The sequence below is a fragment of the Hyperolius riggenbachi genome, chromosome 10 (assembly GCF_040937935.1).
Source record: "Hyperolius riggenbachi isolate aHypRig1 chromosome 10, aHypRig1.pri, whole genome shotgun sequence".
In the NCBI taxonomy this organism is placed as follows: Eukaryota; Metazoa; Chordata; class Amphibia; order Anura; family Hyperoliidae; genus Hyperolius; species Hyperolius riggenbachi.
The window spans coordinates 34,875,164-34,895,272 of NC_090655.1; the positions used below are offsets into that span (position 1 = coordinate 34,875,164).

The window sequence follows — 20,109 nt, forward strand, 5'->3', positions numbered from 1 at the left end:
TACTAGCAGATGTGATCAGGGATATCTGTGCAAAAACAAAAGTTGATAAATGTATGGCCACCTTTAGAGGCAGAGGATCGGGGGACAGCCGGGCAATTTGCATGGTTTAAAAGGAAATAAATGGGTCCGCCTCCATATCCCTCTCACTTCAGATGCCCTTTAATCTATGCCGAGTTGAGTTGAGCTGAAGGGAGAAAAGCTGGAAGGGAACATCCATCCATTATTAACATCATATGGCAGCTTTGCATAGGATCTCGCACCTCCATTACTTACCCCTTACTTAGTGTATTTGAAGGAGGAAAAATGCATAAAAAAAAATAAAATAAAAAAAAAGAAGTCTTAAAGGACCACTATCGTGAAAATTGTAAAATTTAAAATGCATTTAAACACATACAAATAAGAAGTACATTTCTTCCAGAGTAAAATGAGCCATAAATCACTTTTCTCCTATATTGCTGTCACTTACAGTAGGTAATAGAAATCTGAAAGAACTGGCAGGTTTAGGAGTAGCCCATCTTCTCATGGGGGGATTCGCTTTACTTTCAAAAGCACTTAGCAAATGGCAGTTGCTCCGTCCAGCTGCCAAAAAAGTGGGAAGCGAATAGGGAGGCTGGACAGCATCTTTATATAAATCCTTTTCAGGTAGAGCCTTTATAAAGAATAAAGGCCGTGCTGAGAATCCCCCATGAAGAGATGGACTGGCCCAAAACCTGTCGGTTCTGTCAGATTTCTACTATCTACTGTAAGTGACAGCAACATAGGAGAAAGGTAATTGATGGCTCATTTTACTCTGTAAGAAATGTACTTCTTATTTGTATGTGTTTACATGTATTTTAAATTTTACTTTTTTCCCGCGATATTGGTCCTTTAAGTGTCTCGATTTTGATCAGGAAATGTCTACAAACTGGATGAAACAGCACAAGAAATAAACCTATGTATACGTGGTAATGTTACCCAGCAGCAATCTGGTAATACCTACAATAAAAACTAGATACAGGTATTATTTTTACATACATTTTTACAAAACAGAAACATAAATCAGCCAGCTGGAATTTTGTATTGTGTTGTATCTACAACTGTTACGCCGAACCATAAATATAATTAGAGGTCTTTATAAAAATCACTATAAAAACTTTATATTATATAATTATTGTATTATATAGTACAAAAAGTTATTTTTTTCTTTGTGATCCTAATGCCATCATTTAGTTGTGGTTGGTAGTGCAATCTGCAGTACTGGGCAGCAGAAAAGGATTAAGATGAAATGGGGGCTCTTGGCAAGACAGCAATTTTTGCCCAGCGCTGATAGCCACCTGGCTAGCATCCACCAGGCCCCTACACTCTCCAGGCCCTAGGCAGCTGCCTAGCATTGCCTTAGGGATGAGCCGGCTCTGCTGGGCAGCTGTAAGCTGGGAGAAGACGTTACATGAGATACACTATTCTTCTTTATGCATTGAATTTATGTCATTGTTCAGGGCTTTGTGCGCTGTAAGGTTACTTGGAGGATGAAGGGGACTCGTTTAAGTGCAGAATCTGCCGCATAAACTCATAAGTGGTAAAAGCCACAGCCTGGGAGGGAATGCAGCGGATGTAGTTGAGCGACAAGCCGCGGTACAGGCCTTTCCGTATGCCGTGCTCCTTGCAGACGTACATTAGGGTTTGATACATCGTTCTATGGAGAAAAAACAAATCAAATTTTAAAATGAAATGAATCACCGTAAATACACTACTATTGTATCATTGCAGCAATAAAAATAATTATATTAATAATTTCATGCAAGAGACACTGAAGCGAAAAAAAAAAGATGATCTGATTTGTATATGTAGTACAGCTAAGAAATAAACATTAGGAGCAGAGACGTAAGTCTAACATTCTTTCCAGTACAGGAAGCGTTAAAATACTCCTGTTGTTATCTATTCAAAAAAGCCATTGAGCTCCACGACTTTCAAAGTCGCAGAAAGCTCTGTCTTCTGAAGCTTGTTATCTCAACTATCAGTCACAGTATTTTCTTTTTCTCTCCAGAAGACAGGTCAATAGTTCACAAGACTGCTCTGTAAAATCATTTAGAACATAGGTTCTCAACGTGTGGTACGCGTACCCCAGGGGGTACTTCTGAGGGTTCTAGGGGGTACTCGGCCTTGATATACTTAACCAAAAAGAACAAATTTAGAGTTGTATAAAATGATAAATCCTATTTAAACAGCAAAAATTAGTATTTTAGCTGATTAAAAGCAATAGTAAATGCTTGGAAATTGTTTAGAACCAAATATCATGTACTACGATTAAGTATATATTTGTCAAGGGGTACTTGTGATAATGTTTACTATGCCAGGGGGTACTTGGTGAGTACAGGGTTTTAAAAGGGGTACATATCAATAAAATGTTGAGAAACACTGATTTAGAATGCTGAGTAGTGTGTAAACTGCAAATATTAGAGAATGGTGCAATGGTATAAAAAAAACACTATATAACTGATAAATACTACTATTGCTACTAATCTTCCAGTAATTATCCGTACTACACATTCAATTCATTATATCATAATTTTTTTTTCGCTTCAGTGTCTCTTCAACTCCATGGGGTTGATTAATTAAAGTTTAATGTACTAAGCAGTGTGGGTTAAACCAGTATGGCTTGTAGGGCGACCGCGATACTTAACTAGCGAGGCCGCTACTACGTTAATTAATGTAGCAGCGTCTGTGCTACATACCATCGCGAGGCACTTCAAGGAGCGCATGCTACGTTGACAGTAGCGTGCGCTCGCTGGTTTAACCCGTGCATTAAACTTTAAAGAGAACCCGAGGTAGGTTCTAAGAATGCTATCAGCACACAGAGGCTGGTTCTGCATATACTACCCAGCCTCTGTTGCTATACTGCTGCCCCCCAGGTCCCCCCTGCGCTCTGCTTGCCCCCCATAAATCAAACACAGCGTGTCGCAGCCGGCTGTTTACCTTTGAAAGTGTCAGTCTCGCCGCTCCCCCGCCTCCTCCATAGCGCCGCTCCCCACCCGCGTCCCTTCCCTCCAATCAGCAGGGAGGGCAGGGACGTAGGTGGGTAGCGGCGCTATGGAGGAGGCGGCGGAGCGGCGAGACTGACACTTCCAAAGGTAAACAGCCGGCTGCGATACGCTGTGTGTCGCTAGCTCGGCGTATGATTTATGGGGGACAGCAGAGCGCAGGGGTGGCCTGGGGGGCAGCAGTATAGCAACAGAGGCTGGGCAGTATATGCAGACCCAGCCTCTGTGTGCTGATAGCATTCTTAGAACCCACCTCGGGTTCTCTTTAATGAATCAATCCCCATATGCATCATCGTTTGGCATGCAGTGGTGTTACTCGATGGCAAAAAAATGCTAAGTGTCATATCCGGGGACGGCAATGCTCCCATGCCAAACCATAGCAAGCGCCCGGCAGGGAATTTCACCGCCTCCTGTGTAAGAGGAGCCTTTTTGTACTACTAAATAAGTTCAGTGAAGCCGTACGATTCTTTCATTTTCAGTTGTGACGAATACGCCATACAGTTTATCATTCATAATGATGAGAGGTGTAACAGACCAGATAAACATCACCAGATTGACTATTTGTAAATGTTGAAAGAAAACAAATCTTTTTGCCAACAAGTCATGTCTACTGCATCACAGCAATGCACCAGCCCATATGGCCCCGGGTAATTCCAGCGTTGCTTTACCTTATTGTACCTCAGCCTATAGAGACTTTCACATTTATTGCCATCCATATCTGTGCAACGGAAGTGGCAGCAGTCCGTTACCGCAAGTACCGCACTTAACGCACAGTGCTTGGGGTAATGGAAGTCTATGGGCGATGCATATAGTGTAAATGATATAGCGTGGTGCGCATGCGGGGACCGACGGGAGTAGCAGGGATGCACTTCCTGCCCAGCAGAGAGTGTGTCACTGAGCGTGGTGGGAAGGGGGATTAGGGTGAGGCACTATCCATATGACCCCATCAGCGCACTCTGTCGCAGGGTCATATAAGTGGGATTTTGCGTTGCGGTGAGATGTGTAAGGTGCATCGCATAGTGTAACACCGACCTTAAAGTTTTAAAGAGAACCTGAACTGGAAATAAAAAGTCAAAATAACCATACACAGGTCATACTTGCCTCCTGTGTAGTCTACTCCTCAATCTCTTTCTCCTCTCCTGCGTCTTGTTTGTCCTCTGTGATCAATGGAATTCTCTGTCCTCTATTTTAAAAATGGCCATTACCCCCATAACAGCTTCCTGATCAGCACGCTGTTAAACTGTAATATCGCCCACTCAAGCCATAGGGAAACATGGACATTACCTTGCACATTCAGTAGTAACTGAAAGCTGCTGATATATAACTGACAGCAACCGGTATATTTCAGTGCTGACAAAATCTTGTCAGAACTGGAAGGGATCACTGTAAGAAGAAAATGGGGAGCTGACGGTGAGGTAAGTATGTAATATTCATTTGCAGCTATGTCATGTGTTTATTTTAAATGCTTTTACTCGCTTCAGGTTCCCTTTAAAAAAAATAAATTGGAATACCCTTCCTACTCACCTGATCTGGCCCCCAATATTCATTTGAATATATGGGAAATTTTGATGACACCCAGGACAAAGCTGACCGCCCATAACAATGATTTTAAAAATGGCAATCATAATGAAATAATAACACATTAGTGAATCTAGTGCACACTGTCTGGGAAGTTCTGTGAAACCTCCCAGTCAACAAACAGTTAAAGATGACTGCATTTAGAAAATGTGAGGTACAGCAATATAAAAGATTTGAGATAAGCTAGATTTTGCAAAACTGGCAAGATCATGCTCATCTCAATGATAGAATTATCCCATTCGATATCGGTATATGTTTTTACTTAATACCTGTGCCCTGAGTTGGTGTTGAACTTACCGGCACTGTTCAGTATCTGGCAGTATTGCGGACAACTGCATTCGTCGCCGTGTAACATCCAAAGGGTAACTAAGAGTAAAAAGAAGATTAGATTAAATATTCGTCTATGCAAGTTAATAAAAAATAAATGAGCGGATAAAATTGCTCTAGTGCTGAAGTGGTTAATTACAATGCAACTAAGGTAAAGCAGAGAGAAACCTACCTAATCCTATCTGGACAACTCTGGTCATCCAGATATGAGCAGCTTTATTTCATCTGGACGCGTATTCACATCCAGTGTTTGATGCGGCAGGATTTAAATAGCAGCGATTGTTGAGGGGGAACAAGTGTTCCCCAAACCAATCAACATGCCTGTAATGAATGGACATAACCCCGTTCAAGGGCCATGTTCATTCATAATAATGAAAATCAAACAAGTTATTTCGAAAATAAAAAAATCCCTGAAAATCCCCCACGAGGAGATGGACTTAGTAGTCCAAAACCTGTCTGATCTGTCAGATTTCTACTGCCTACTGGAAGCAACAGTATTATAGGAGAAAAATAATGTATAGTACATTTTACTCTTGACGAACGTACTTCACGTAAATTTGTATTTTAAATCTTTAAATTTTTTTTGCGATAGTGGTCATTTAACTAGATAAGGACCCCGCTAATTAAAAAACTACGCCCTGTTTTGATGGCTATCTGGCTGCCAGGGGATAGATTTCAATACACCGATGCCACGCGTTCTCACCGCTTTCATCACTCCCGACGATCTCACCTCTGTGTTCCCGCCGCAGCTCACTCGCTCGCTCTGCTGTCTCTATAACAGCTATCAGCGTAAGCAGCTCCCATTAGCTTACATTGATAGGCAGGGTCAGGAGCCACCTCCTGACCGACTCACAGGAACTCTGCCGTCATAGAGATGGCAGAGTGGGTGGCTGAGGTTCCCGGCGTGCAGCGTGGACAGCGATTGCGGCGGGCATGTGTGACGATTTGGCGGTATTCGTCGTTATTCCGCCGTTTCTTGTACCAACTGTCTCTGCTCCTTAAGGGGGCAGAGACCGCTGGTACTTAAGTGGTTAAGATTAACGTTCTTCAGTGAATCAATCCCATCATGTGCTACTACGCAGGACAGTTCATCTTGTGGGTGGTAAGTATGTACTGTGGATGAGACGGCTAGTTTTGGGCGCCACCATAAGCCATAATGAGAACTACGGCTATAGAGTGCTCCGTGACTAATTTTGGAGCCAGTTGCCAGTGCCCAAAAAGCGAAGTTGCCAGAGCCCAAATTACGTGCCTACTCCCCCTCTCCGAGTTCCAACTTGGAGGAGGAATAGCACTAATGCCACCCCGGACTTTCAGCAGGCACAGGGTGATCAGTCTTTCCGCTTCACCCTGCACCGAAATTTGGACTGCCTGTACCAAAGAGTGCATCAGGAGCACAGAGGAGACACAGGAGGCCAGGGCTGGATTTTCCATAAGGCTCTGCAGGCACGTGCCTACAGGCGCCTGGTGATAGAAAGGTGGCTCACTCCCAGGGCCGGCCCGCTCATGAGGCGGGGTGAAATGTTTGCCTCAGGCGGCAAACTTCTAGGGGCGGCACCCGCCCCTCCGTGGGTGCAGGGGGGGGGCGGCCGCAGAGCCGGAGGGGTAGCGATGCCCTATACCCCCGTCCTCCTCGATACCCCTTCGGCTCGGCGGCCCCCCAGGGGGGGGGGGGGGGTTGGGGGGAGGGTTGCTTGGGCGGTGGCAATTTTTTTATAAATTTGCCTCAGGCGGCAAAAAGTCTAGGGCCGGCCCTGCTCACTCCCATCCCCTACTGACTCCCTCCCTCCTTCCCTATGCAAAGTTCCTAAGCAGAGCATAAGGTTACTTACCCAGCTCTCAGCATTCCAATGATGAGATTTCCCTTCAGTCAGGGGCACTAGCAACTTAATACTGAGGGTACCTCTAGCTATCTAATGCTAAGGGACACCTGTAGCTACCTATGACAGGCAAGGGAAGTAAGATAGAAATGACAGCTGGGGCAGCCAGCAGTCATGGTGCAGTTCAGTGGGGGTCTGTAGGTTTCTGGAGGGTGAAGTCTAGGGTGCCAGGACATCTGTGGCTATAGGCTCCTGTGATGTCAATCCGGGCCTGCGTGCAGGAGGTCCATGAAGCACAAAAAGGAGCACAGAGTGTTTTTTACACAGATGACATTATTGTGAGACAAATGTAAATACGATGACTCTATGATGACTCTAAGGCAATAAAAAGTAGGAAAACAAGAGTCCATTGCATGTTATGCCAGACTGAAGTTCCAGTATAAGTTATTTTTTGTTTACCTACTTGAGCTTTTAATACATTGTAACAATTTACTAATTAAAGTAAACCTGTGAGGTTAATAATAATAATGCCAATATCTGTATATGGCTTTCCTCCTGTTGGACAAAGCGCTGAGAGCTGCAGCCACTAAGGGCACGCAAGGGTCCACCCTGCAGTGTTAGCAGCCCTGTGGAGTTGGTACAAAAATCATCCAACTCCGACTGATCAATGATATGCAAATACTTCTGAGTTTATGCAAATGTATGTACATTTTTATGCAAATATATGCTTGAAAAATGAACCAATCAATTTAAACCTGGGTTCGGACTTAACTGGTCCATTTTCAAGCTGCATATATTTGCATCCAAATTTACATACATTTGCCTATCAATGATCATCCCTACTGCTCAGTTTATGAAACCACCGACTCCAGGTACCCAAAAATTGCTCTGACTTCACAGTCCTGAGACTTTAGGGAGTCTTGCCCAAGGATGCCTTAGTGAGTAGGTACTGGCTTTCGAACCCTGATCTCCTATGTGCATTATCCAGGTTATACAAAGAAAACGTCAGATACTTCCCTCGGGAGATCCTCCAGAGCCTTCCCTAATCTCCCTCTCTACCTCGCCGTTCCAGCACTGACACCCCCAAAGCGCAGCAACACTGAGCCTGAGCAGTAGCATGGGCCTGCTCAAGCTTTGGTGGATAAAGCCAAGCCTGATTGGGTCCTTGCTACAGCGCATGTGTGAGCCATCAACGAGGGCTTGTCGATAAGTTAGCAAAGGGAAAAAGTGCTGGAATAGGCCGGTAGTGGAGGAAGGGGGAAGCCTCTGGATTATAGAGAGGCTTCCTACTATTAAGGGGGGTAACCATTTGGGGTACTTTTTTCCCCAACAGGTTCACTTTAAACTTACAGTATTTACACATTCACCACAGCAAAGCAACGTTCCACTAAGCTCACAGAAATCCAAGATATACAGAGGACGAGCCTACGTACGAGATTGTCTGGGAAATGGCGCCAGCGATTCCACCACAACACAAGCTGACCGGTGTCTTCAGTACCATAACATCCGGGTTGTCCAAAGATGGTTTCCCCATCAGCTCCGGAGCATGTTTAAGCCCAGCAGTCTTTAACGTCTCAAAGGTGAAAAATGAGATACCTGTTCAAAACAGAAGGCAGGAAATGGTCACACATCAAAATGGGATTCAGTTCTTCTTCAGTGGAGAAGATGAACCTCTGCCTGGGACTGTCACGGGGAAAGGCCCATATACATGGCGTAGTGGTTAGCGCTCTCGCCTTGCAGCACTGGGTCGCTGGTTCGAATCCCAGCCAGGTCATCGTCTGCAAGGAGTTTGTATGTTCTCCCCGTGTCTGCGTGGGTTTCCTCCAGGCACTCTGGTTTCCTCCCACTTCCCAAAAAATTGGCCTTAGACTATGGGCCTGATTCACAAAGCGGTGCTAACAGTTAGCACCGTGGTGAAAAGCCCTTTATCACGCCTAAACTCAGTTTAGGCATGATAAGTTTAGGTGTGATAAGTTTAGGTGTGATAAGTTTAGGCATGATAAGTTTAGGTGTGATAAGTTTTTAGGCGTGATAAGTTTAAGCACCAACTGGGTTAGCACCGCAGTGCACAGCTGATCAAAAGTTTTGCGCTAACAAAGTCTGGTGCACTTTGCATAGAGTTTAATGGCACTGCTTTGCGTGCGGGACTTGGCACGCTATCTACACTTATCTAAACTTAGCATGCCTAAACTTATGACTAAACTTATCATGCCTAAACTGAGTTTAGGCATGATAAAAATGGTTATCACGCCTAAAGTCTTTAACTGGGTTATCACCGCTTTGTGAATCAAGCCCTATGATACATACACTACACAATACGTACATAGAGATATGACTATGGCGGGGATTAGATTGTGAGCCCCTCTGAGGGACATTTAGTGACAAGACAATATACTCTGTACAGCACTATATAAATACTTAAATAAATAAATACATGCTAGATGGATGTCTCCCGATGGGGATCTAGACCCAATCCCTCAGGGGACATTGCTGGGCCGAGGCTGCACAGACACAGTTAGACCACAGGCTAACGTGTTCTGTTGCAATGCGGAGGACTGATGAAGCGGCTCAGATATGACGTGACGCGGCGGGCAGGGCGACTGGTGGGAACAAAGCTATCGGCTGTCGCTGGGCTGAGATGATCTGCATGGCGGATCGCTGACCAGGTGGGGGCTGCTGTACACCCACTAGATTATCGCCAAAGGTCGGTCGTTATTTGCCGTCTCACCCGACATTAATTTAACGTGTGTAGTGGCCTTTGCAATCTAAAGCAAGACTAGCCGGGGGTTCATTGGGAAATTGTATGCCGATATTGGAAAGGTATTGTGGCCATGTTGCAGCATTTGATCATTATGATCGCATCAGCTGGATATCGATCCTGAAAATCCAGTAATGTATGGGCATCCTTACCATACAAGAAATTGTCAGTGATAGCTGTCTAGGTTATTTCTATGATCAGAAATAGCATGCATGCACTAACAATACATATGTGAAAGAATAACATCAGCATCACTGTACATCCTGTTGCCCAGCCTTGCATTGCGAATGCAGCAGAGAAGCCATACCTGCATAAGGGGCCATCCCAATAACGGTGGGCAAGAGCCCTCTGTAGTATCCAGGCAATCCTCCTTCCTAGTAATAGAAAGGAAAAATACTGTCATCCTATTTAGACGATGGATTCATGGAAAGAAATGTTTTGTGACAACAACATTCCGCAGGTTATTTACTAGAGAAGCTGTGCAGTATTGGCCCATATTCAATGAACATACCTCCTGAGTTTTCTATCGTCACCGGCAAGGTCGGAAATACCCAGAATAAAGGTCCACACCCAGGATACCGTGTAACATTGTTTAATGAAAATTTGTTCAAGAGAGTCTGAAGCCATTTAATTTACATCTTTTTATTGCCCAGTTATCTTAAGCATTAAGATCATAGCTGATTCACTGCATTCCCGTGACAGAACAAGGTATTTTTCCCCCCCAAAATCCTGGGGCAAAATTCCACGACTTTGCAGGTCGCAGATTCTGCTGCCTGGGGAGGCAGAGCTTTGCGCAGTAACTCTGCCTCCAGTCCAGTAAATCTCCGCCTCTCCCCGCCCCTCTCAGTGAATCAGTGAAAGAAGACAGAGGAGTGGAGAGAGGCGGAGATTGACTAGAGCTACTGCGCTCAGCTCTGCTTCTTCCAAGAAGCAAAAATCTGTGATCACGGAATTTTGCCCCAGGGATTTTGGGGGGATAAATACCTCGTTCTGCTGCAAAGATGTGGCAAACCAGCTATGATCCTAATGCTTAAGAGAACTGGGCAATATAAAGAGGTACAGTGGTTTGCAAAAGTATTCGGCCCCCTTGAAGTTTTTCACATTTTGTCATATTACTGCCACAAACATGAATCAATTTTATTGGAATTCCACATGAAAGACCAATACAAAGTGGTGTACACGTGAGAAGTGGAACGAAAATCATACATGATTCCAAACATTTTTTTTTTTAAATAATTGCAAAGTGGGGTGTGCGTAATTATTCATCCCCCTGAGTCAATACTTTGTAGAACCACCCTTTGCTGCAATTACAGCTGCCAATCTTTTAGGGTATGTCTCTACCATCTTTGCACATCTAGAGACTGAAATCCTTGTCAGATTAGATGGACTGCGTTTGTGAACAGCAGTTTTCAGATCTTGCCACAGATTCTCGATTGGATTTAGATCTGGACTTTGACTGGGCCATTCTAACACTTGGATATGTTTTGTTTTAAGCCATTTCATTGTTGCCCTGGCTATATGACAAAATGGGGAAAACTTCAAGGGGGCCGAATACTTTTGCAAACCATTGTAAATTAAATGGCTTCATGATGCAGGCCACTCACGGCAATAGTTCATTTTTTAACTGTTGGATCACATAGCGGAGGGTAGTTCCAATCCCCACTGATCCATGGTAATTTGCTGAGCTTGTGTAAACGATCGTTTACACAATTGTTCGTTTCCGTGGTCGCCAACGACGCTTGATCATTTGTCGGTGGAGATGCCCCATCCACCCGTTAGTACTTAGTTTAAAGTGAACACGAGGTGAGAAGTAAATGGAGGCTGCTATATTTATTTTCTTTTAAGCAATACCAGTAGCCTGGCTGTCCTGCTGATCCTCTCTGCCTCTAATACTTTTTAGCCATAGACCCTAAACAAACATGCAGCAGATCAGGTGTTTCTGACATTATTGTCAGATCTGACAAGATTAGCTGCATGCTTGTTTCTGATGCTAGTCAGACACTATTGCAGCCAAATAGATCAGCAGGGCTGCCAGGCAACTAGTATTGTTTAAAAGGAAAGAAATATGGCAGCCTCCTTATCACTCTCACTTCGTGTTCACTTTAAGTCAGATATTACTTGTAAACACTTTTTGAGTTGTAAGGGCCCTTTTCCGCGATCACGCCTTGGAGTGATTTTTACAGCGATTTTGCAATGTAATGCATTGAATATGCAAAATCGCAATTGTGGAAAAACAATTTAGGGACTTGCGCAATTGCTAGCGTTTAGCAATTGCGATTGCTAGTGGAAAAGGGCCCTGAGGGGCTGAAACATTATCGTGTAAATCAGATGCAAAATTATCTCCTGTAATTAAAAAAAAAAAACCTCAAGAGAATAGTTCATTGAATAAGGGCCCACCATATGTGCACTTTGAACATCTAAGCATGTGCAGAGAATTCCGGATTTTGTTGTCAATCTCCCTTCACTGGATAGACGTTTGAATACAACAGTTCTGCTCACCAGTCTCCACTGCACATCTCACTCACCCCTCGGTGGCATTTCATCTGACAAGCTCTTGGGTGCTTTCACACTACAGCTGTGCTACTCAGCTTCCTGTCTCTGTCTTCAGGCATCAGAGTGGTTGGTCACTGGTACATGCACTGCTGTCCATGGGCCTATGCCCTTGGATGGGATTGTGTTCACAATAGTAAAGACCCGTACACACGTATGAGGCAGGTCACCCACCAGGGATCGGTAACTGGTATTGTTAAAAAGAAGTAAATATGTCAGCCTCTGTATCCCATACTCTCTCTACAATGTTTTCCCCAGAAATTTTTTCCAGCCGGGTGGAATGAAATAGTGAAATAGTAGCCGGGTGACATTAAAAAGTAGCCGGGTGGGGTGAGAGGAGAGAATGCAGGGCCAGTGCTTCTGTTTGCAACTCTGCTTACAGAATAGGAGGAGGTGAGCTGATGACAGCCGGGTGCTCACCAAAACTACCTGGGTGGAGCACCCAGCTAAAAGTGCTTGGGGAGAACACTGCTCTATATCCCTTCATACTCTGCAAGAAATATCCACATCGCAGTGTCTCTTGATCTCCCTCTCGCCGGTAAGAGAATCTCAGGGGTCATGACCTGATGTTCATCGGCAGCAAATAATCCATTGCCCACCAGGCGTTGTGGCCCATTGTCCCTTGTAGGGTGTCTGGTAGAGACCAGGAGGCCACTTTTAGGCCTAGTTCACATCATAAATCGCAGCGCTATCGCAAGCGCTGAGCGTTTTATAGGGCTATTTTGAAGCACTTTTCCAAACGCTTTCTAAGTGATTTTCGCTTAGAAAAGCGCTTTTCTAAGCACTTTTGTGCAGCTATGATTTTTTTCACTTTCTGACGTCAGTCAGGAAGTGAACTCTGACCCGGAAATGAATAAATACAATGTATTTATTCATGAAAGCTCTCGGGAAATCGCAATTCAAAGTGCTTTTTCAAGCGCTTTGCGATTTCCCTATACTTTCTATTGAATCACAAACACTCAGAAAATGGTGCAGGAGCCGCATTTGCAATTGGATAGAAAGCGTATCGCTTATGTGAGAACACTCATATAAGCGACCATTGCACTAGCGCTTTCAAGGCGATTTTTAAAATCGCCAGTGCTTAAAAGAAGAGCAAAATCGCTCTTAGTGTGAACAAACCCATACTCTGCATTCTAGTAGAGCCCATGCTAACTACTGGTGGCAAAGTTAACAGCGGTACCAACACTAACAACATCACAGTAAGCCATTCGCCATGGAACCTGGACTCCCAGCTATGTGCCTAGGTGAGAACGAAGTGTGGTGTCAAGCAGACATTAAAGGGAGCTAAGCACCATTTTTTTCTTGCAGTTTCTCCTGGTTTCTAATAGCTATAGGAGCTTCCATGTTTTGGCCGTCCCTTCTAGCTGCCTGTATTGATCCATAGGAAAGGTGTGAAGGTAGCATTTGTGACTTCTCTAAACTCTTTGAAGCACAGTGTCCCATCTCTCCAACCCCCTACTGATGAAAGCTTTTGTTTGCTCTCTGCTAAAGTAACTACATCAGTCCTTATCTGCCTGACACTTCTGAGGTCATACAGGCCCTGCCGTCCACAGAAGTGCTGCTTTTTAATAATGAGCCATGTGCTACTGAGATACCCTGGGTGCTAAAAATGATGCTCGGTTCACTTTAACCACTTGAGGACCTAGGGCTTTCTACCCCTTAAGGACCGGCCACTTTTTTTCCATTCAGACCACTGCAGCTTTCACGGTTTATTGCTCGCTCATACAACCTACCGCCTAAATGAATTTTGGCTCCTTTTCTTGTCACTAATAAAGCTTTCTTTTGGTGCTATTTGATTGCTCCTGCGATTTTTACTTTTTATTATATTCATCAAAAAGACATGAATTTTGGCATAAAAAAATGATTTTTTTTAACTTTCTGTGCTGACATTTTTCAAATAAAGTAAAATTTCTGTATACATGCAGCGTGAAAAATGTGGACAAACATGTTTTGGATAAAAAAAAAACCCATGCAGTGTATATTTATTGGATTGGGTAAAAGTTATAGCGTTTACAAACTATGGTGCAAAAAGTGAATTTTCCCATTTTCAAGCATCTCTGACTTTTCTGACCACCTGTCATGTTTCATGAGGGGCTAGAATTCCAGGATAGTATAAATACCCCCCAAATGACCCCATTTTGGAAAGAAGACATCCCAAAGTATTTACTGAGAGGCATAATGAGTTCATAGAAGATATTATTTTTTGTCACAAGTAAGCGGAAAATGACACTTTGTGACCAAAAAAAAAAAAAGTTTCCATTTCTTCTAACTTGCGACAAAAAAAAATGAAATCTGCCACAGACTCACCATGCCCCTCTCTGAATACCTTGAAGGGTCTACTTTCCAAAATGGGTCATTTGTGGGGTGTGTTTACTGTCCTGACATTTTGGGGGGTGCTAAATTGTAAGCACCCCTGTAAAGCCTAAATTTCTCAAAATGACCTGTGAAATCCTAAAGGTACTCATTGAACTTTGGACCCCTTAGCACAGTTAGGCTGCAAAAAAGTGCCACACATGTGGTATTGCCATACTCAGGAGAAGTAGTATAATGTGTTTTGGGGTGTATTTTTACACATACCCATGCTGGGTGGGAGAAATATCTCTGTAAATGACAATTTTTTAATTTTTTTTACACACAATTGTCCATTTACAGAGATCTTTCTCCCACTCAGCATGGGTATGTGTAAAAATACACCCTAAAACACATTATACTACTTCTCCTGAGTACGGCGATACCACATGTGTGGCACTTTTTTGCACCCTAACTGCACTAAAGGGCCCAAAGTCCAATGAGTACCTTTAGGATTTCACAGGTCATTTTGAGAAATTTCGTTTCAAGACTACTCCTCACGGTTTAGGGCCCCTAAAATGCCAGGGCAGTATAGGAACCCCACAAATGACCCCATTTTAGAAAGAAGACACCCCAAGGTATTCCGTTAGGAGTATGGTGAGTTCATAGATGATTTTATTTTTTGTCACAAGTTAGCGGAAAATGACACTTTGTGAAAAAACACAATTAAAATCAATTTCCGCTAACTTGTGACAAAAAATAAAATCTTCTATGAACTCGCTATACTACTAACGGAATACCTTGGGGTGTCTTCTTTCTAAAATGGGGTCATTTGTGGGGTTCCTATACTGCCCTGGCATTTTAGGGGCCCTAAACCGTGAGGAGTAGTCTTGAAACGAAATTTCTCAAAATGACCTGTGAAATCCTAAAGGTACTCATTGGACTTTGGACCCTTTAGCGCAGTTAGGGTGCAAAAAAGTGCCACACATGTGGTATCGCCGTACTCGGGAGAAGTAGTACAATGTGTTTTGGGGTGTATTTTTACACATACCCATGCTGGGTGGGAGAAATACCTCTGTAAATGGACAATTGTGTGTAAAAAAATCAAAAGATTGTCATTTACAGAGGTATTTCTCCCACCCAGCATGGGTATGTGTAAAAATACACCCCAAAACACATTATACTACTTCTCCCGAGTACGGCGATACCACATGTGTGGCACTTTTTTGCACCCTAACTGCACTAAGGGGCCCAAAGTCCAATGAGTACCTTTAGGATTTCACAGGTCATTTTTGTTTCAAGACTACTCCTCACGGTTTAGGGCTCCTAAAATGCCAGGGCAGTATAGGAACCCCACTAATGACCCCATTTTAGAAAGAAGACACCCCAAGGTATTCAGTTAGGAGTATGGTGAGTTCATAGTTTTTATTTTTTTTGTCACAAGTTAGCGGAAATTGATTTTAATTGTTTTTTTCCACAAAGTGTCATTTTCCGCTAACTTGTGACAAAAAATAAAATCTTCTATGAACTCACCATACTCCGTACGGAATACCTTTGGGTGTCTTCTTTCTAGAATGGGGTCATTTGTGGGGTTCCTATACTGCCCTGGCATTTTAGGGGCCCTAAACCGTGAGGAGTAGTCTTGAAACCAAATGTCGCAAAATGACCTGTGAAATCCTAAAGGTACTCATTGGACTTTGGGCCCCTTAGCGTACTTAGGGTGTAAAACAGTGCCACACATGTGGTACCGCCGTACTCAGGAGAAGTAGTATAATGCGTTTTGGGGTGTATTTTTACACATACCCATGCTAAGTGGGAGAAATATCTCTGTAAATGACAATTGTTTGATTTTTTTACACACAATTGTCCATTTACATAGAAATTTCTCCCACCCAGCATGGGTATGTGTAAAAATACACCCCAAAACACATTATACTACTTTTCCTGAGTACGGCGGTACCACATGTGTGACACTTTTTTGCAGCCTAGGTGAGCTAAGGGGCCCAACGTCCTATTCACAGGTCATTTTGAGGCATTTGTTTTCTAGACTACTCCTCGCGGTTTAGGGCCCCTAAAATGCCAGGGCAGTATAGGAACCCCACAAGTGACCCCATTTTAGAAAGAAGACACCCCCAAGGTATTCCGTTAGGTGTATGGTGAGTTCATAGAAGATTTTATTTTTTGTCACAAGTTAGTGAAAAATGACACTTTGTGAAAAAAAACCAATAAAAATCAATTTCCGCTAACTTTTGACAAAAAATAAAATCTTCTATGAACTCGTCATACACCTAACAGAATACCTTGGGGTGTCTTTTTCTAAAATGGGGTCACTAGTGGGGTTCCTATACCGCCCTGGCATTTTACGGGCCCAAAACCGTGAGTAGTCTGGAAACCAAATGTCTCAAAATGACTGTTCAGGGGTATAAGCATCTGCAAATTTTGATGACAGGTGGTCTATGAGGGGGCGAATTTTGTGGAACCGGTCATAAGCAGGGTGGCCTTTTAGATGACAGGTTGTATTGGGCCTGATCTGATGGATAGGAGTGCTAGGGGGGTGACAGGAGGTGATTGATGGGTGTCTCAGGGGGTGGTTAGAGGGGAAAATAGATGCAATCAATGCACTGGGGAGGTGATCGGAAGGGGGTCTGAGGGGGATCTGAGGGTTTGGCCGAGTGATCAGGAGCCCACACGGGGCAAATTAGGGCCTGATCTGATGGGTAGGTGTGCTAGGGGGTGACAGGAGGTGATTGATGGGTGTCTCAAGGTGTGATTAGAGGGGGGAATAGATGCAAGCAATGCACTGGCGAGGTGATCAGGGCTGGGGTCTGAGGGCATTCTGATGGTGTGGGCGGGTGATTGAGTGCCCTAGGGGCAGATAGGGGTCTAATCTGATAGGTAGCAGTGACAGGGGGTGATTGATGGGTAATTAGTGGGTGTTTAGGGTAGAGAACAGATGTAAACACTGCACTTGGGAGGTGATCGGACGTCGGATCTGCGGGCGATCTATTGGTGTGGGTGGGTGATCAGATTGCCCGCAAGGGGCAGGTTAGGGGCTGATTGATGGGTGGCAGTGACAGCGGGTGATTGATGGGTGGCAGTGACAGGGGGTGATTGATGGGTGGCTGATAGGTGATTGACAAGTAATCAGTGGGTTATTACAGGGGAGAACAGATGTAAATATTGCACTGGCGAATTGATAAGGGGGGGTCTGAGGGCAATCTGAGCGTGTAGGCGGGTGATTGGGTGCCCGCAAGGGGCAGATTAGGGTCTGATCTGATGGGTAACAGTGACAGGTGGTGATAGGGGGTGATTGATGGGTGATTGATGGGTAATTAGTGGGTGTTTAGAGGAGAGAATAGATGGAAACACTGCGCTTGGGTGGTGATCTGATGTCGGATCTGCGGGCGATCTATTGGTGTGGGTGGGTGATCAGATTGCCCGCAAGGGGCAGGTTAGGGGCTGATTGATGGGTGGCAGTGACAGCGGGTGATTGATGGGTGGCAGTGACAGGGGGTGATTGATGGGTGGCTGATAGGTGATTGACAAGTAATCAGTGGGTTATTACAGGGAAGGACAGATGTAAATAATGCCCTGGCGAATTGATAAGGGGGGGGTCTGAGGGCAATCTGAGCGTGTAGGCGGGTGATTGGGTGCCCGCAAGGGGCAGATTAGGGTCTGATCTGATGGGTAACAGTGACAGGTGGTGATAGGGGGTGATTGATGGGTGATTGATGGGTAATTAGTGGGTGTTTAGAGAAGATAACAGATGTAAACAATACATTTGGGAGGTAATCTGACGGCGGGTTTGCGGGCGATCTAATGGTGTGCATGGGTGATCAGATTGCCCGCAAGGGGCAGGTTAGGGGCTGATTGATAGGTGGCAGTGACAGGGGGTGATTGATGGGTGATAGGTGATTGGCAGGTGATTGACAGGTGATCAGTGGGTTATTACAGGGAAGAACAGATGTAATTAATGCACTGGTGAATTGATAAGGGGGTTCAGAGGGCAATCTGAGCGTGTGGGCGGGTGATTGGGTGCCCGCAAGGGGCAGATTAGGATCTGATCTGATAGGTAAAAGTGACAGGTGGTGATAGGGGGTGATTGATGGGTAATTAGTGGGTGTTTAGAGGAGAGAATAGATGTAAACAATGGATTTGGGAGGTGATCTGATGTCGGATCTGCGGGCGATCTATTGGTGTGGGGGGCGATCAGATTGCCCGCAAGGGGCAGGTTAGGGGCTGATTGATGGGTGGCAGTGACAGGGGGTGATTGGCGGGTGATTGACGGGTGATTGACAGGTGATCAGGGGGATAGATGCATACAGTACATGGGGGGGGGGGTCTGGGGAGAATCTGAGGGGTGGGGGGGTGATCAGGAGGGAGCAGGGGGCAGGGGGGGGATAAAAAAAAAATAGCGTTGACAGATAGTGACAGGGAGTGATTGATGGGTGATTAGGGGGGTGATTGGGTGCAAACAGGGGTCTGGGGGGTGGGCAGGGGTGGGTCTGATGGGTGCTGTGGGCGATCTGGGGCAGGGGGGGGGGGGAAATCAGTGTGCTTGGTGCAGACTAGGGTGGCTGCAGCCTGCCCTGGTGGTCCCTCGGACACTGGGACCACCAGGGCAGGAGGCAGCCTGTATAATACACTTTGTAAACATTACAAAGTGTATTATACACTTTGTATGCGGCGATCGTCGGGTTAACATCCCGCCGGCGCTTCCGTATGGCCGGCGGGATGTTGCGGCGGGTGAGCGGCGCCAGGCGGAGGCGGAGGATCGCGTCATGGATGACGCGATCGCTCCGCCCATGCCCCTACAAGGACCGCCGCCATTTGTCTATACGGCGGTCCTTGCGGCGTCCACTTCCCGGCCTCCTCTGTGCGTTAGGCGGTCGGGAAGTGGTTAAGAACTCATCTAAAAACTTTAAAGAGGAATTACAATCACCATGAATATTGTGTCTTAAATAAATATCCTGTATATCCTGCAGCCTTGTTTTGAAGCTTAAAGCGGATCTGAGATGAAAAACTAACTAGAAAAAGTAACTTGTCTATATATCTTATCTAAAGTTTAGATAGTCTACACAGCAAATCTAGCTGCAAACAGCTTCAACAGTTTATGATTATTTATTCCTGTGATGCAATGAGAGCGGCCATGTTCTGTTGGTCACATTACACACAGGCAAGCTGATCTGTATCTCCAGCCCTCAGCCTGTGATAACTTCACTCCCCTTTCCTCCTCCTCTCTGCCTCTGAAATCTCTGGCTAGTAACCTCCTCCTCCTGCCCAGACTGAGCTCTTATAAGCCCTTTCTACTAAGGCTGAGTGCCAAGGCACTCTGGAGAAGCTGTTGGCGAGGCTTGTTTACTTTTTAGGGAATTAAGAGTATTAAAGAGAATCTGTACTCTAATATTCTTACAATAAAAAGCATACCATTCTATTCATTATTTTCTCCTGTGCCCCTCTGTGCTGTTTCTGCCACTCTCTGCTGCAATCTTGGCTTGTAATTAACAGTTTTAGGCAGTGTTTACAAACAAACTAACCAGCTTCTAATAGGCTCAGCTAAGCATAGTGTGTGAGTCATTCAGAGTGTGCAGGGGGCCTGCAGAGGGTGTGTATCGCTTCTACCAATCACAAGCAGCCCTGCACATTCCACACAATCAAGCCTTAGCCCGACAAACAGGACAGAGGAAAGATACATTGATTTATTACAGAGACAGTGCAGTTAGGTAAGACTGCAGTAAGCCAGAGCAGATTAGAACAGGCATAGGAACTTATA

At 44.8% G+C, this 20,109-nt stretch overlaps 1 protein-coding gene across 2 annotated transcripts in view; it reads right to left on the bottom strand.

Annotated features, from left to right (window-relative positions):
* Positions 1–856: 856 nt before the first annotated feature.
* Positions 857–20,109, bottom strand: part of SLC25A16 (solute carrier family 25 member 16) — a 51,969-nt gene continuing 32,716 nt past the window's right edge. For both annotated transcript variants that reach the window (XM_068255231.1, XM_068255232.1), the window contains exons 7-10: positions 9,805–9,871; positions 8,173–8,335; positions 4,893–4,961; positions 857–1,672 (exon numbers count right to left, since the gene is read on the bottom strand). In XM_068255231.1, coding sequence (XP_068111332.1) covers positions 1,495–1,672; positions 4,893–4,961; positions 8,173–8,335; positions 9,805–9,871 — 477 coding nt within the window. In that variant the 3' untranslated portion in view covers positions 857–1,494. The remainder of the gene's footprint in view (positions 1,673–4,892; positions 4,962–8,172; positions 8,336–9,804; positions 9,872–20,109) is intronic.